At 36.7% G+C, this 19,847-nt stretch overlaps 1 protein-coding gene across 50 annotated transcripts in view; it reads right to left on the bottom strand.

The window, feature by feature from the left end:
• The window catches only part of neo1a (neogenin 1a), a 328,844-nt gene that overhangs the window by 133,632 nt on the left and 175,365 nt on the right, over positions 1–19,847 (bottom strand). For all 50 annotated transcript variants that reach the window (NM_173218.2, NM_001328497.1, XM_087258719.1 and 47 more), the window contains 2 exon segments: positions 330–480; positions 7,267–7,542. In NM_173218.2, coding sequence (NP_775325.2) covers positions 330–480; positions 7,267–7,542 — 427 coding nt within the window.

Genomic DNA, 19,847 nt, shown 5'->3' with positions numbered 1-19,847 from the left:
AGACACCAGCAGTCTTGACTGGCATTTACACCTCTCAGGCGGGCGCCGTCACTCTAATTATTTCCTCGGGCAGCTGGGACGGGGCAGTGTGCCAGCCCAACAGCAGACATACACAGAGAGTGATCTCTAAAAGTGGACACTGCTGCCACAGCGGGACTCAAAGCTCATGTTCGTCACGCCGAGGAATCAATGACCTGTTAGTGGAAATCACTGTCTGATTCAGAGCTCGGCAGCTATTAATAACAGTGTCTCCATCCACTCGGGAGATCTGCGAAGACTAAAACGCTGCCTGAAGATAAAGAAGAAGAAAAAAAGACGTCATTGCCTACCTGTCCTCAATGAGCTGGTCTTTGTACATCCATGTGATTTCAGGAGTGGGATATCCCGTCACCACACAGGGGAGCAGGACACTTTCGCCGACCAGTTTAGACACATGTTGAGGCTCCTGGAGAAACTCCAGCGTCCTTTCCTCACCCGTTTCTGCACAAAATCGAGAAATGAATGCAGTCAGTGCTTACAAAACACAATATCACAAACGTAAATCATTTCTGACACTCTCAAAGACGTTCGGTTTGCTTGATCTGTGTCAGCAGTGTATTGTTCAACCCAGGCTTACTGAAGATATGTGCCCAGGGCTACATATTTGGGAACCACAAAATAGATGCACAGGGATAAGAATTGCAGTTTTATTTTTCACAAATCCAGCAGTGGTCCTCAACCACCGGGCCGCAGATCGATACTGGTCCATGGATCAATTGGTATAATTATTTCCGTTTTATTTATTATCTGAGTCTGAACGATCTTTTATTTGGAAAAGTCATTTATTTTGAAAAATGACAGTATTCTCTCGCTTACATCTTGGAGGGCCCAAATTTAACCCACGAGCAAGCAAAATGAGTAAAAAACAAGGGGAAAAGACCCAGTGAAGGACCCATGAACAGCCGAGGAATGGATCCGCAACCCAGTTGTCAATGAACCAGATGAATCCTCTACGGCTGTGTAGAAGATCAACAGATGGAGATCCCACTTTTCTAGAGTTTGCACAAGTTCGTAATTTCCAAGCGGCATGATACGGCGTGACGCTCTTCCCGCCTTCCAGACCAGATGCACTAAGTTGAATGAATCCAGTAAACGCACCGCAGGTCACATGACAAGACCTGACCATTCAGCTTCCACTTATATGGAATATACACATTTCGGTAAGACTAATAATCTCAGACAAACACAGAACACCCAAACACTGCAGTGTTTTGCAGTGCAGTGCAGTACCAGCAATGTTTTGTCAGCTTGTCTTCTTCTGAGAACGGTTGATGGTCACCTAGCTACCCCCTCCCCCTGGTCCGCAGTAAAATTGTCAAGCGTTGACCGGTGCGCGGAGAAGAAAAGGTTGAGGACCACTGCACTAGAGGCCAGCTACATTTTTGACAACTACATTTTTGACAATCTCAAATACGTTAAATAGCCATGTTTTTACATATGTGCCATTTATCGTAAACCCACCAAAGGACGCTGTGTACATTTCTGTGAATCTCAAATATCACGTTTGCTCATCGCATTTACACACCCTTCTCGCACGTGTCTGTGAGAAGACGGCCTTGTTGTGCAAAATACATTAGCTTGCTATCAACTGACCCACCCACCCCTTCTCTAACCCAACCTATAATGTTTTCAGAAGCAAACTAAATAAGTGTGCTTTTACCATGATTTTTTTCATTGCTTTTATTTTATTTATTATTATTTTTTACCTGGTTTCTGGCACTGTCCTTCTTTTATTTTCTCAAATTCACTAGAGGTCACATATGCATTTTTTTTTGACAAAAAATACCTAATTGCCCACGTTTTCTAATGCATGCCATTTCTTGTAAATCCACCAGAGGTTGCTGTGTATATTTCTGCAAAATTCAAAGAGATTTCTTCCTTTTCTAGTTTTTTTTATGTAGTTTCTGGAATTGTTCTTTGCTAGATTTGTTCGCAAGCAAAATAAACATTGTAAATTTGATTTTATGCAAACTAACTGTGTCCATTCACAGGCATAACCAACATTAAGTGAAAACAATTTGTGAAATTTATGGTTCATAAAATTTTTTAAATAGTTTTTTTTTTTTTTCATTTAGCTTTTTTTTTTTAAAGTATATTTAAATGTTTAAAAACATTTTGACAATGTAAATCTTTTAAACCTTGCTTATTTTACCCATAATTATTAAAAACTGGTACAGGTTTAACAAACAATATCTTTAATCAGAAAAAAGATGTACCTATAAAATCAAAACGTGAAATAATAGTATAAGTAAACAAATCCAAAACGCACAGACATTTGTTAATGTTTGCCACAAAAATTGCAAAAAACTGCTAATTCTTTTTTTATTTTTTTTTATTTTATCTGATTTAAAAAAAAAACTTGGTGGATTGCATAAGTGTGAAACATTTTTCAACATGTTTGGGTCATTTAAACAAAGCTGTGATAATACTGAAAACTGTGATAAATTTAGTCACTATAATCATGCTGTGAATTTGTCACATCGTTGCATCTCTCATACATTATTTATAGAATGCATTTTAATGTTTACAATCTACAGACTACATTAAACCCTTTAGGCTGTAATACTCATTGTTTATTTATCTCAGCGAGGAGGAAGAAAAGGTGTTTTATTTGCTCCTTTACATGTTGGCTTGTGCTCCAGGTTTAGTGTGATAACCTCAGCAGGTGACGCTGCTTTGGGCCTGATTTATGTTATCTAATATCTATGAGCCTGGAAAAATAAATCTGCATGCTGAATATCTGCCTCAAAGGAGTTCATTCCCCCTTAACTTCAACATAAATCACATTGTTCTCTTTGATAACGCCACACATAGCTTTAAATCTCTCTCTCTCTCTCTCTCTCTCTCTCTCTCTCTCTTTCATGCAGTTGTGCCTATTTCAGTGTCAGCTATCAATGTCTCCTTTTATTCTCAGTTTTTGTTCTTTTTGAACAAATAAATAATTAATTTAAAACATTTGAATTTTTTTTTTTTTAAATAAAGACACAGTATACTGTACAATTGGTCTTTTACAGGCCATGCAGTAGTATATTGGTAATTACAAAAAAGCTAAAATTAAAAGTTTCTTTTTTTTTGGTTATTACAAACCATTATTTTAAGATTTTATGATATTTATAAGTATAAATTAGTGCCGGGAAAAGATTAAATGTGAGTAACTGCAACCAAAATAAATGATTTATGATAATATATTTGACAATATATTAGCCCCCTGAATTATAAGCCCCCCTGTTTATTTTTTCCCCATTTTCTGTTAAAGGGACAGATTTTTTTTTTCAACACATTTCTAAACATAATAGTTTTAATAGCTAATTTCTCATAACTCATTTTTAATGACTAGATATTTTTCAAGACACTTCAATACAGCTTAAAGTGGCTTAACAAGGTTAATTAGGTTAACTAGGCAGGTTAAGGTAATTAGGCAAGTCATTGTATAATGATGATTTGTTCTGTAGACTATCAACAAAATATATAGCTTAAAGGGGCTAATAATATTATCCTTAAAATGGCTTTTAAAAAATTTAAAACTCCAGAAGAAAAAATATCTGACAAACTGTGAAAATTTCCTTAATTTGGGAAATATTTAAAAAATAAAAATAAATAAATCAAAGTTGGGCTAATAATTCTGACTTTAACTGTACATATAAGGGGTGACAAAATGATTGATATTGGTTTAGTAATAATCATAACCGGTTATATTGTACTGATGTCATTTATCACGTATGCCTTATATGGTGGTAGCTTACTATGGCGAGGGAGGAGACCACGAGTAATTAAAATGCTCTAACTACTTAAAAAGCAGATAACTGGGCACAATTCACTGCTTGTGAAGTAACTAGGCTACTTGTGAACCCAGTTAGGAACAAAATGAAAGCTGTAAACCAGGGCTATTCAATTAGTGTTTCATGGGAGCCAGTTCATGAAAAGCATCCCACATGAGGGGCCGGAGAGATATGACTTGCAATATAAGTGATGACACAACACCATATAAGAGCCCATATGTTGGATTTTTGCTCCTTAAGACACCCATGTTGTATTTTACTACATTAAAATGTTAATATGTTGTTTTTTGAAATTACATAATATCAGTGCACAGTACAATGTGGCTTTTTTACGAACATATTCAAATGTATTTCAAAGCACAACAAAAGCAGTGCAATGCTTAAGTAGGCTTCTTCTACATTCAGGCACATTCAGATGTTATGTTTTAAACTGCGTAACAATTAGGGATGCAATAATTATAGATTTTGGTTGTACGATTACAGCGTGAAAAAAAATCAAGGTTTCACGGTTATCACGATTATTATGCATTTAATAAATTCACCACACTACTAGTTTAGAAAATCACAAGAAAACTGCTTATATTTGAGTGTTGTTTATTGCTGCTCAGTAAGCAAATACAGCCCAAAATATCAATAAAAAACAAACACTAGTCCATTTTTCTATTTGAACTTAAAAATAAATGGAAAAGTTTTGGATTTAAACATGAGTGATAATTTTACAATGAAAATAAATGAAAGAACAATAAATAAATAAATAAAAACAAGAATAAATAAAAAAATCGTATTTGTCTAATGCTAATTTTAGCTATGTATTAGCTAAGATTTTAAATGAACAGTTGTTGTCATCTGCGTTCATAACCTACATAATCATTTTAATAATTTTCAATAATTCTTCTATATGAATAATAATAATTTATGATAATAACGTATCTTTTGTTTACATTGCACTAAAAGCCACGCACAACTCTCACCACTACAGCATGAGATAATTTCTACTGTGTGCACCTGGAGGGTGCGAGTGCGTCAATCATCACCACACCACTCCCAAAATGTGCACGTCTACATTGGAAATAACGAACTTGTGCGCGGTAAAGACAGAATATGCGAACGGCCTTCTGTTATAGTTAATCCAATGTGCATGCATATTAGCCTTGGTATAATCTCTGAATTTTAAACTGGCACACAGTTAGCATAACTTTGTTTAGTTGCAGCAGTTTTGTTTCATGCAAAAGAAACTCAGTGCTGGGAAGTCTTTACGGTTATTTAACCGCAATGAATTAGAGCACGGTTATTAGTGAAGTCGGCTAATCGTTGCATCCATAATAACGATATCAGTGCATTGTACAAAAGACCTTTTCCACAAACATATCCAAATGTTTCTGGCTGCCCGCGCCACTGGCTTAATGTCAGGTGACTCACGCTCTGCGCAGCCTTTAACTTCAGCTTGTGCTGTATTAAACAGACGCACGTCACTTCATAACTATAGTGTAGGGCTGGGCGATTTTTCCGATTTTTTCGATTAATTCGAATTTACGTTTTAAGACGATTTAATTTTGAATGAAATCGAGAAATCGTGATTTTTAAAAATATATATATTTAATACATTATAATGGCGCCAAAGCGCTTGGGTTCACTCTCTGTATGAAGCAGGAAGCACACCAGAAGCGCCTCTCGGCGACGCGCCGCACAGCACCACGCCATGGATTATAGAATTCTAAACAGGTTTCTATACACACACCGGCGCCGCCCATCCACGATTCACGAAGCAGTTCATATTTCAGCCGCACCACAGAGCGCCATCTGATTAGTTTCATGTTAAATATCATGTCAATGTGCGCGTTTGGTGTGTGAAAGTTTAAACTGTCATGTCCGCGCGGTGTCGCGGCGCTTGACTGCCTGTTAAGTCATGTAGGATTTTACTTGTTGCACGTCTCTGTGGATTGTCAAGACATTCCCTCATCAAGTCGATAAACTCGATCTCAACATGTATGAAGGACGTAAAAGCCTGCCATGTGAAAAACCGCGCCGATCTTTTGGTTTGAACACGAGCAGAGGTGAGGGACTGTAGCAGTAAAAATGAAAGTACCCGCCCCCATGACGTCATTTAGCGGACCTAGTTGAAAACCAGACAGATCAGGCAGCATAAAAGAGAGTGGAGCAAAGCGCATCAAATGATCAGTATTTAAAAGGGTGAAAAATAAAAATAGATTCAATGTATTATTTTATATTAGACACACATCTGGTGCTTGTATTTGCTCCTGCTATACATCCACAACTTCACACATTGGGTTAAATTAGGCTTTACAGTTTCCATGTTCAGTCCTTTTTTTCCACTGTATCTTTTTAAGAAAAAGGCAGCAGCATTACAACCTGTCATTCAATCAGAAGACAAAGTCAAAGCCGAGCTGACAGCCAATCTTTCCTAGGCTCAGCAAAACTAGCAAAAATACCTCTGTATTCCTGCAACTGCAATATTTACACAAATATTTCTTATTCAAATCTTCAGCAACGCTATTTAACTCGTGAATTTGTTTTACATTTATTTACACCTTGACTGATTTTTGTATGACATGGCCATTAAAAATACAATGTTCCTTAACCAGATGGTTTTTCAAGTTACTTATAAAGAGAGTGTTACTTCAGTCATGCTGTTGTAATGTTTTGAGAAGACTAGTAAAAAACAAAAAAAATAACTAAATTAAAAATCGAAATCGTGAATCGGTCAAACTTTATAAAAAACCTAGATTTTTTTTTTGCTAAATCGCCCAGCCCTACTATAGCGGCTGTTTTTTAGCTTAACTTAAATTTATTTTTGATGTCTTGATCACACTATTTGGAGGACCAGAACAAATTGCCTCAGGGGCCGAGTTCGGCCCGCGGCCTGCCAATTGAATAGCTCTGCTGTAGACTCTCTCTCTCTCACTCTCTGTGGCCCCTTTGACCTGCTGGTGTTTTCATGAGGTAACATTTTCGAGCGAGTCTTCTCCACTGCATCATCTTAATGAATCAGCAGAGAGTGTCACGGCCGTTTAACTTTACTGACCGTTAGAGCCAATCAAAGCTCTTTCTGTTGAGTGCGTGGTCAATCACAGGCGCTTAAGAACTCCCTCAAAAACGCCCAGATTACGTCTGTCTGAGGCATTGGGCGTGGCTAACATACTTAGCCACGCCCCTAAAACTTTCAGTTTTGACAACAAACAGAAATGGTGAGGAGGTTGTGTCTGTTAGGTTGTAATAACTCTCCGGATACCAATTTCCTAACCTTTTTGAATGAAATGCCTACTTTACTACATCCAAGCTTGCAGTAAAAAAAAAAAAAAAAAAAAACACGCCACGCCCTCTGTTTTCTCATTTACTAAAAAGATATCAAGCCTAATTTTGTTTATCACACTAATATATCAGCCGATGTTTATACATCACCAATATATCACAACCTAGCAATAATTACCTGTCAGTATGTGTAACTGTGCTTCTTCACTGATCTTGGTGGGTCCAGCGTTGTCGATGACACAGCGGTACAGACCCGCGTCTGTCTCTGTGGCGTTACTAATAACCAAAGCTCCACTGGGCAGACTGAAGACTCTGTGGTCCAGCTCCACCGCCTCTTTATTCTGTTCCCAGCGGATGAAGGACACCAGGTCTGGGTTGACCTCACAGCTCAACACTTGACTGTCGCCCACCCGCACCGACGCCATCTCAGGCTGACTGAGGAACCGCGCTATACCTGAAAACAGACAATTAAGAAAAAGAATGACTATAAACTCATGATGACATTCAAGACTGCACTGAAATTTAATTGTTCCACTTTTTGTGCAAGAGCTTGTATTTTGATAATTTCTTCATGTTTGAATTCTTTAACAGCATCACCATCATGTCTCATTCAAAGCAAATTACACAATAGGAATGCACTCTTTTTTTTCATAGCAATATCCAACAACTATTTATATTTGGAAGCAGATAACAGATATATGGGGCAACACCAGAGATGGGAAGTACTTTGTAACTGTACTTAAGTAGATGTTTCTAGTATCAGTACTTTAATCCACTATTTATTATTCAGACAACTTTTTACTTTTACTCCTTACATTTTTACACAAATATCAGTACTTTCTTTTCATTCATTCATTTTCTTGTCGGCTTAGTCCCTTTATTAATCCGGGGTCGCCACAGCAGAAGGAACCGCCAACTTATCCAGCAAGTTTTTTACGCAGCGGATGCCCTTCCAGCCGCAACCCATCTGGGAAACACACTCATACACTACGGACAATTTAGCTTACCCAATTCACCTGTACCGTACCACATGTCTTTGGACTGTGGGGGAAACCGGAGCACCCGGAGGAAACTCCACACAGAAACATGCAAACTCCACACAGAAACGCCAACTGAGCCGAGGTTCGAACCAGCGACCCAGCGACCTTCTTGCTGTGAGGCGAACGTGCTACCCACTGCGCCACTGCCTCGCCCTTCAGTACTTTCTACTCCTTACATTTTTAAATCGGCCTCGTTACTTTCGTTTTTATGTGTTTGTGGTGTGATCTTTATTATTTCTCGTCATTATGTAATTTGAACACCTTTTTGATTTAATCAATCTAATTTTTGTCATTGCGTGCTCCAGTGCACGGCTTTTCAACCAGGGCAATCATGCGACATACGTAGGCTTGTTTATTTAGCTTACCATGGGAACATCAAAAATGGCAAACATGGATGAGACAGGGAATCAGCAATGTAAACATGACTGTTCTCATGTTTATACCGAGTAATAAGATGTGTTTTGGTTGATCGGATCACAGGTAATTTAAATAGATCTGGCATTTAAATAGGGTTCAAGTCTTTTGTCCACTACTGACTGTGGTAAACTGCACTTCTCCGATTTCTCAATCTAATACCGTGAAAAAAGCCTTTAACAACCATGTGTTTTTATCAACCTTTGTTCAGTTAGGTTTCTACTAAAGCAATTAAATACTATACAGTTGAAGTCAGAATTATTACTTACCCCCCTGTTTATTTTCCCCCAATTTCTGTTTTAAGGAGAGAAGATTTCTTTCAACAAATTTTTAAACAAAATAGTTTTAATAACTGATTTCTAATTTCTGATTTATCTACATGATGCCAGTAGATAATACTTTACTAGATATTTTTGTAGACACTTCTATACAGCTTTAAAGGCTTTCCTTGGTTAATTAGGTTAACTAGGCAGGTTAGGGTGATTAGGGGAGTTATTGTATAATGATGGTTTGTTCAGTAGACTATTGAAAAAAATTAATAGCTTAAAGAGGCTAATAATTATGACTTTAAAATGGTCCTAAAAACTGCTTTTATTCTAGCTGAAATAAAACAAATAAATTTTCTTTAAAAGAAAAAAAATATTATCAGACATATTTACTATTTCCTGTGATTTACCTTAAACACCATTTTAGAAAAATTTATTTGAGAATTATTTTTTATCTATCTAATATTAATTATCTATATCTAATATTAATTTTGAGAAATATGTAAAAAAGAAAATAAAAATTCAATGGGTGGCTAATAATTCTGACTTCAACTACACACACACACACACACACACACACACACACACACACATATACACACATATATATATATATATATATATATATATATATATACATATACATACATATATATATATATATATATATACATATACATACATATATATATATATATATATATATATATATATATATATATATATATATATATATATATATATATATATATATATATATATATATATATATATATATATATATATATATATATATACAGTTGTGGTCAGAATTATAAGCCCCCATCAATTTTTTTCTTCTTTTTTAAATATTTTCCAAATGATGTTTAACAGAGCAAGAAAATTTTAACAGTATGTCTGATAATATTTTTTCTTGGCAAAAAAGTCTAATTGTTTTATTTCAACTAAAATAAAAGCAGTTTTTACGTTTTTTAAACACCAATTCTAGGGACAAAATTATTAGCCCCTTTAAGCTATATTTTGTCTTGATAATCCACAGAACAAACCATCCTTATACAGTAACTTATTGCCTAATTACCCTAACCTGCCTAGTTAATCTAATTGACCTAGTTAAGCCTTTAAATGTCATTTTAAGCTGTATAGAAGTGTCTTGAAAAATATCAAGTCAAATACTATTTACTGTCATCATGGCAAAGATAAAATAAATCAGTTATTAGAAATGAGTTATTAAAACTATTCTGTTTAGAAATGTGTTAAAAAAATCTTCACTTCGTTAAACAGAAATTGGGGAAAAAATAAACAAGCGGTCTAATAATTCAGGGGGGCTAATAATTCTGACTTTAACTGTATATGTGTGTATGCATCTATGTATGTATGTATGTATTTATGTATGTATGTAGGTATGTATGTATGTAGGTATGTATGTATGTAGGTATGTGTGTTTGTGTGTATGTATGTATGTATGTATGTATGTATGTATGTATGTATGCATGTATGTATGTATGTATGTATGCATGTATGTATGTATGTATGTATGTATGTATGTATGTATGTATGTATGTATGTATGTATGCATGTATGTATGTATGTATGCATGTATGTATGTATGTATGTATGTATGTATGTATGTATGTATGCATGTATGTATGTATGTATGTATGCATGTATGTATGTATGTATGTATGTATGTATGTATGTATGTATGTATGCATGTATGTATGTATGTATGCATGTATGTATGTATGTATGTATGTATGTATGTATGTATGTATGTATGTTTTTATTTACTCCTGGACAAACTAATGTGTTGTGAGGGTTAATATTAAGTCTAAGCAAATTAGTACGCATATGAATTAGCATTCACTTTAGCAGATACTGCCAAAGCTTTTGAAATGTTGCAATACAACAGAGCGTTTCGCCTGTAGGCTAACATTATTTGTCTGTGTGATCTATTTGTTTTAGGGTGGAGAAAGTTATTGCATTTTGATTAATTGCGCTGTAATAATGCACACCGAAGAGTCAACCGCAATAACACCACGTGGATTATAAAAGTAAATACGGCCTATTTTAATATCATGTTGACTTTAAAATTGTTAATTATCGTTCTGCGGCACTGAGAGATTTCTACAAGAAGCTTTTTAGAGCTGAAAATAAGGACGTCTAAAACCCAAGGGCACATTTCACCATTTAATATTTGTAAATGAAACTGATGGTGCTGAAAAACAGTCATGGCACACAAGTGTTCACACATGCCGGAGACTCTCTGGTGTCTCTCGAGTGCCTGAGCTGCCAGGAAGACGGCCTGTGAGCAGGATATGACAATACATAAACTTAAAGCAAGAGTCTTAGAGCAACTTTTCATTCTCTTGAAGTTAACACTGTGGTTATACAAGACACGGCATCTTGCTGCCTTGGACACAGCTGCTTTAGCATTAGTATTACTGCTAAAGTTAAAACAGGTATGGATTTCTTGAAGTAGAACATAATAACTCAGGCATGAGAAAGTCTTTGTGAGAGACAAACAGAGAGAATTAATGGGGTGTCCATTGTCTAACATTAGCCGTTACAGACATGCCATACTCTCACTGTCTCCTAATGCACAAGCGCATGCAGCGAGAGATGCTATCAGCCGCTAGCTCTCAGTGAACAGAGAACGGCATTCATTCATCTCCACAGGCTCTGCTTTATAACTGGACACAGAAAGAGCACACTGTGGGCTTTTAATCTCTGCTTAAACTATATACAAAATCAGGCTTTTACAGCCGGACAGCTTTCATACTCTTAAAGGAAACATTTAGGAGAGACTTCTGTCCGCTAAGTGTAAGTGCTCCTCCATTTCCAGCCAATCAAGAAAAAACAAGACAAATCTTTATGTCGCACAATACATTTACAACACATGCAAGTATTAATGTAAGCTAGCTCAGAGTCTCAACTTTATTATCCCGTTTAGGGAAACTAAAATTGCAGCAAGGTGTCAGGGTTTCAGGAAGGATGAGGAAGCGAGGACTCAAATGCAACAGAAGATGGTATTTATTAATAAAAATAAAACAAAAAGGACAACAAAATCCACCCCGAGGGGGAAAAACATAACAATAAAACAAACACTCAAACAAACTTGGATGGGCTGGCAGGACAAACAGGACTGGATCTCACAGGACATGGAAATAACGACGACGAACTGGCACAGAACAGAAAACATGAAGGGATTATAAAGCAAAAGAAAACTGACACAAACAGGTGAACATGACAAACTAATAATGAGTTAACAAGGAGGGTGGGACTAGACAATAGACGGGAGAGCGCATGACAGAGACAAGACATGCGCTCACGTAAAACAGGACAAGAACATGCAGCCAATGAGAGAACTCATTAACCGCATGTTCATGACAACACAAGCACAACAATGAAGCACACGACAAAAGCACGTGACCACAATGTAAACACATAGCCACGTGCTTTGACAACAGACGCAAGACACGAGCATGCGATGAATTAAAACTCAACGTGCGCTCACACACGCAGCGTGCATGCTTCATCCCAGCGTCGACCAAAACCGAAACAACTAGACTGAGACGCTGGGAATGAAACACCACGCCGCAGACAGACGAAAACACGAACAAGAGTACAAGAGCGCGCGCGTCCGAGGGACGCAGAGCCCGCGCGGCCGAATCAAGCGGGAGCGTACACCCACGACGGCTCGCGCACACAGAGACAGAAACAGGACAAGACAGCTAGTGCCCGGGCTCTGCCACCAAAAAAAGAAATTTACAAGACCAGAGTGGCAGAACCCTAACACAAGGTGCCATAACAAAGGCGAAGTTCCATGTACCACACAACATACCATACATCATTATGTAGGTGCATCTCTCTCGCCTCGGACTCATTTAATGACCTAATGGCCACCATTATAAAAAAAATTCTGGTTCTATTTGTCCTGCAAATAGGAACTCTAAAACGACGCCCTAATGGCAACAGCTGAAACACAGAGTACAATGGGAGATCCGGGGTGGATAGAATCCTCTAAGCTCTCTTTTAGAACATAATTATGGTAAATTACCTTTGGACCAGTTTGGTTAAAACCAATGATCTTGCCTGCCACCTTCACCAGGCTGCTCAGCCTGCGCTTACTTGACACACTCAGATTACCGAAGCTACAAATGCAAAAATATGAAACAGATTCAATAAATTGTTTATATTTCCCAGAGATGGGTTGCGGCTGGAAGGGCATCCGCTGCGTAAAAACTTGCTGGATAAGTTAGAGGTTCATTCCGCTGTGGCGACCCCGGATTAATAAAGGGACTAAGCCGACAAGAAAATTAATGAATGAATGAATGAAATTGTTTATGAAACTGTGAGAGTTTATTTTGCAAACAGCTGAAACAGATCGTTTCAGGTTTGTCCCTCTATGATGACACAGAGTGATCAATAACCATAATGGATAAATCCAATAAATGATTCCTGGGAATTAAATATTGATTTTAATTTTTTTATTAAATAATGATCAAGTTATTACATGAAAAGGCTGTGTGATATGAGACAAAATTATGTAGGAAATCTTCCAACTGTACAGCTTATCCGTCAAAAAATAGTATGCAAAAGTCATGCAAAAAAGTGTGACTAAAGAATAGAAAAACAATACCCTAGACTAGGAAAGCTCTGCTATCCACATTTTAAAAAGTTTAATTCGCTGTTAATCTTTCCAAAGTTGGGTTGGGAGCTGGTTCTATTCTACGTAAGCTATGATGACTTTCACCTTGATAGTTTAGCATGGATGTATACCTGACCGGTGAGCATTCTGACAAAAAATGCCTTTCTGAATCAAATCAGCAGGATGCCCTTATGGATCTTTCACTTACTTTAATCAAGTTATTTGCCTAATAGACAATAATATAATATAGGTGTTTATGTCAAGTGCTTTCAAGTAAGAGTTTCCTGTAATTTTGGGTGACTTTAACTGCAGTTTTACAGTTTCACTGTAACTCATGATCGCTTCATTTTATGCAACCGTGATAAACTGGGGTATAAGACGCAAATAAGGAGTAAGGACTGGTCAAATCAAATCAAATCACTTTTATTGTCACATCATCAGTTATGACTTAAAGAGTCACTGATTAAAGGATTACAGATTAAAGTGGTCAAAAAATAAATAAATAAATAAAAACAAAAATAAAAATACGCTGTTTGGAGCCTATGTAGGCCTACAGTTCAAAATCCATGTTTAACTGAATAAACAGTAAGTAACCACAAGAACATCTTATTGTAAATCATTTATTTTCATCACCAATTATCATAGTAGAACAGTTTCTCAAGCAGTTTGTGATGTATTTTGGAAATCAGAGATGAGCCCCTGGTCTAATGCGCAGCCTGGCTTGAGAAACCTTTCTCAAAGACATATATTTATTCATTATTTGGGTAGCACACATATTCTGAATGCCTTCGGCAAAATTTAAATGAGCCATTTTAATCTAGATTAATCTAGATTAATTCCAAGATTACAGTGAGATTAATCTAGATAAAATAGTGCCCACCTGTAATATATATATATATATATATATATATATATATATATATATATATATATATATATATATATATATATATATATATATATATATATATATATATGTATATATATATATATATATATATATATATATATATATATATATATATATATATATATATATATATATATATACGTATATATATATATGAGGCAAATTAACTTTTTTTAAATGCACTAACTAGCATAAACCTGGACAAGAATGAGAATCAATGCTGTTTTTTAAAGGAAAGGGTCCAGTGAGTAAGTCACTAGTTATTGATGGCTATGTGAATCATCCCTGCTGTTATATTCTTCCTCTGTTTTGTCCTTTTCCAACAAGCTCGTCCAAGAGCAACATTTGCTGAATGATTCATTACGCTGGTGTAAAGGCTACACGGGAAGCAGAGCTGAGCCATAAGATCTCAGACCTTACAAAAGCACTGAAGGCCCGCCACACACCAATAGCTGGGTTTCCATCCTAACATTAGGTGAATCTTTTCAACGTTCGCAAAAAAGAAAAGAAAAACGTTTTTAGAGTGGCTGATTGTAGTATTGTTAACCTAGCAACCATCAGAAAACAAGACAAGCGTAATAGTGACAGCTGATTAGTCACGCAGGTGTAATTTTGGCTGTGCCAGAGTTTATTAGCCATATGAGTTTCTATCTCCCATTATTCCTACCCTACTAAAAGCTGGTTGGCTAGGCTGGTCAAGCTGGTTTTAACTGGTAATCTCCCAGCCAGACCAGCTAAGACTAATGGCTGACTAATGTAAACCAGACGGGAAGTGTCCAAAACCCCTCTAAAACCAGCCTGGTCAACCAGCTAAAACCAGCCAACCAGCCAAGGCTGGTTAAAGCTGTTTATTCAGTAGGGTATTAACAAAATTAAGTCAAAAACCACCCCAAGTGAACTTCACACACACAATCCAAAACATTTTTAATTCTAAATTTTGCATGCTCATCATTGGTTTCTCATTTGCTACAAAAAAATGTAGATTAATACATGTAGGGTAATGGGAAGCTGGCTTGTGAACACAAGCACACACACGAACACAACATCTTATTTGAGTGGCTAGACCCAGACATTAATCTACAGTAAGTACACAAGTACATGCTACAGAATGGAGAATTGGATCGAAAGAGCCATTAAAGTTTATTAGCCAGACCCTTGTGTGATTTCACTGGAGAGGACAATCCACTCAATAGTCAGATTGTCAGTTCTGTCACTGTTTATCCACTGTTTAACAGAAAAGCCACCAAATCACTAATTTAACTTGACTGTTTGAGATACAAGAAAACAGACAAAAAACTGAGTCATGAGAATTTACTATTGCAACTGTGCCTACTGGGTAAGTTCAGTCCACCAGCTTTTTCAGGGGTGTTTTATAAGGTTTCTAGAGCAACGAATACTCGACACTGGGTCACTAATGGAGAAAACGCTTGTAGGCTTGTCACGATATCTACTTTTTGTCGTACGATATATTGCACTAAATTATATTGCAATAAACGATATTATTGTCATTTTAAGACCACACTCTTTCAAAGAACACATAATAGTTTATTCTTAAAAATACTTAATTTAATTATAGTCATTTGAACAATTTATTAATAAGGCACTAGAATCAGAAATTAGAAACGCATATGCTAGACAAATTAAAATAATAATAAATGCAAACAAATATGTAAAATGTAAGTGCAATGTAAAAAGTAACAGAGGCTGCGATAACTGCTCTATTTTCAGCTGTCAGACATCCACTTCATAATATATTATATTAATTTATAGTAAATACTACAGTGTTTTTTAACCATACTGACAAAGAACCTTCCAATAGTCTGTGGACTTATGGGTGTGCTGGTCTAAAAAGGAGTTGTGTTAAGGCGCATTGTTGGCGTGATGCTATTTTGAAGAACTGAAATAGACCGCACCACTGAATAACTAAAAACTGGTCTAAAGTCCAGCACAGAGCACATTAGTTATGTGTCTATGCAGGTCTAAACGCTTACACATTGCTTAATACACATAGGATGTGCAGAAATACACAAATATATTTACATATGGAAAAATTCAAGGATTAAAATGTTACAAAAATTATTATTTTCTACATCATATATAAAAACCACTACCTTCATGCCTCCCCTCGGTGGGCTTTTTGAGTTTATTCATGACAATTTACATTAGTATAATGTTATTATTATTAGTAGTAGTATTTATTACATGCATATTTATATTTGCTTTAATTAAAACAAGTTAAGGTTTGTCCACTTGTCAGGTTTTGGACACGTATGCATCCCCATAAGGGGCATAAGAACAGGACGTATGTTTGGATATAACTTTTATATATACCACACTACATTATTATTGTTCATTTATTAGTTTTCTGCAAATTAGAACTGAATTTAAAATAGTTTTTAAACAAATCTTTGGGATCAACAAGCAAAAATAAATGTGTAGGCTAATGGATGTCTTCAGTGGAGTGAGTACAACACCGTTTCCTTCTCCACAAAAGTAAAGGAGTAAAAAGTAAAGAGAGAGTAAAGAGGCCGAATGGTGGAAGCTTGTTTTATTATCATTGCGCTGTAGATGGTTTGTGTAACTTTTCGTGGTAGTGAATTGTTCAGTTTTTTCACAAATTCCGCCATGTAAATAGCAAATGCACCATGGTGCGACGCAACTGACTCTTAAAGGGAATTGGAGATGAGACTCTGAATAGTTTATAACATGTTATGCTCAAAACACACCCATAACTCATTAGGAAAATAAGCACAACCCCGTTAGACCATGCGCCGGGGCACAAACTGTATTTTTCTGTCCTTAAAATAGCAAAAGTGGATTCTGACATGCCCCTAATGCTTTTCCGCCATGCGCTTTAGACTATGCACCTAGATTGTTACAATAGAACATAATATCTTTCATTCTTCATTCTGGCCAACCTTACACTTTCAGACAGCTTCATTGCAAAACAGATATTAATAAAGATGTTCACAAAAGTGTCTATATTTAAAAAAAAACTGTATTTGCATTTCAAAAAAGATTTGGTTAATGAAAATATTTATGTGACATCTTGTAGCATTAGATATGCCCGAAAGGTGCCGTTATTCACGTTCACAATGTTGTTAAAGATGAATGTTATTTTGTGCAATCTTGTTATTGCATTCCTGCAAAGATGACAGAATGTTTGCTTGCGGTTGCTGTCCTGCATCAAAACATGAGAGCACTTTAGACCATAAGTGGATCCGTAAATGGTACTAGCAATCAGGAAAGTACCAGTAAGAGGTGAGACGTTTTGCTTATAAATGAGAATAGTTTGAAAACTTTGCCGTCTGAACTCTCTGTATGAACTTTCAGCTTTTGTAGCCACCTAAGCATATGCAGTAAGGCATTTTTAGCATTTTCCAACATCTTAAAAATTTCTCTAGACCACCAGCATTCTGAAAATACATCAGGATTAAATTGAGACGTAGCCCTGAGTATACACTGGTTTCAATCATGTTGTATGCTCACAATGTACAATTGTATGTATATAGCATAGACTGTAAAATATATGGACGTAGTATCCGTGACGTCACCCATAGGTTTCTGAAGAGCCCAAAAGAAGCCACAAGTAGGCATGGCCAACCGTCGCCATGTTGTTCGCGCCTCATAGCATCCACGGCGGCATACCAAACAAGGGCAAAGAGGCGGAGAGTGAGCGAAGCTACAGACACCTGCTGGCATTTTGCTTGGACCTGGCTTAGACACACTTTGCTTTGGGAGAACGCTTAATACTTTATTACCTGTGACTCGTTTGTATTCTGACCACATGTGCTTGGTTGTATACTACATCAATAAAGTGTTTAGACTTTTAAAAACACTGTAGTAATACACTGAGCCACTAAGTTTTGTTCTTATGACGTTTTTCAACAGGAGGAAAACGCGAATTACCTCCAAACACTTCAGATATAGTCTGTGTTAGTTAATGTAAGACTATTGATGAAATCCAGCATAACACTGTATGACAACGCTTCAGATGACTGTTCTAGAGCCTACGGCTAATCAGTCTGTCAGATTCTGCAGTGCATTACAGCTCTAAATATAAATATAAACAATAAATGATCTTAAATAAAACAAATACATGTATAGAGATGGTATATAAGTATATAACTTTACTCACATGGGAAACGGAGGCCACGTGAATGGTTTGTGAGCACAATTAAGAGCACACAGCATGCCATGCCATCTGATAATTATAGGAAACAAGTCCAAAAGGCAGTTGACTGTGTAAAGTCACATAAAACAACACAGAAATACGTTGAATATGCTGACATCATGGCTAATCTGCCGGAGTCAGCTGAGGTGACGTGACGGCGACCAGCGGGACCTAGCTGTCACTCAAGTGGCCACGCCCTTAATCATGCAAACTGAATATAAATTAATATAAAGGAAACTGATGAGTTATAAAAAAATTCACCCCCTCACAGTTGTCATGAAGGGTAATATTAGCTGTATTAACAAAAATCTTTTTTTGTACCAGGCTGTAAACACCCTTTTTTCTGCTGTAAAGTTGGCCACTCTAACAGTGGGCTCAATTGAAATTGGCTCTATTATGGAGCCAGGAACGGCCAGGATTAGCGGAATTTCGATTAATTGCAGTTTTAGTTACTTCCGTATTGGCTTCCTGAGGGAGAGCAGGAGGTTGCCGCTTGGTATATAGTCTGCACATGCACTCTGAATTTTGCACTATACTTTTAGTCATCACTGAACTCAGTACAGCTGAGAAAAAATGCATTACACCAGATCAAAGACATTCTTATCACTCCTAACTTTAGCAGAGAATAAGCAAAGACACTGGACATATTTTTCTTTTGATCATATTAAGAATGTCCACTCATGCAATCTAGTGAATTATTCTACGAAAGGCTGTTCGATAGTGTAACATTTTAAGTAGCATAGAGCAAATTCCAAACACTATGAGCCATGGTGAAAATGAAAAGCCCTGTGGAGAAAAGTAGGAACCACTAGCCCCGAGGCCCCAAGTGTGCCATGAAGCAGGGCCCCAACTTCCATTTATTCTCGTCAAACCGAGAAAAGAATTTGAGTGGGTATAAGGTCTCTTCTACCCCGCTGGGCTGAAGCTCATTCACTGTTCACTCGACTCTCTGGATATTCTTCTTTATTGGCTCTTAGAGGCGGCAGGCAGCTCTTTAAAAAGCTCCAGAAATTTACAGGCTTACAGACAAATAGTTCCCTCCATTTTGCAACAGTGGCTTTGGCCTGCAGAGAGAGAGTCGTGCTGAGCACGATTTACAGATGCTGTTAAAGCTGGATATGAGGAGATAAATCCGGGTCTGGGAAGGTCTGAGACGAAAACAAAGAGACCAACCTCACCGCAGCATGTGCTTGAGGAGCAGTAAACAAAAAGGTTGTAGCTCAAAGCCCAAACAAAGACCCCAACATAGAGTAGGGAAATAGACAGTATTACCTGCCATTAGAAAACATTTCAGGAAATTCTGAAAA

This window comes from Danio rerio, chromosome 7 (assembly GCF_052040795.2).
Source record: "Danio rerio strain M-AB ecotype USA chromosome 7, GRCz13ab, whole genome shotgun sequence".
NCBI classification, from domain to species: Eukaryota; Metazoa; Chordata; class Actinopteri; order Cypriniformes; family Danionidae; genus Danio; species Danio rerio.
Note: the sequence above shows the minus strand (reverse complement) of the source record. Positions and strands in the feature narration are given on the sequence as shown.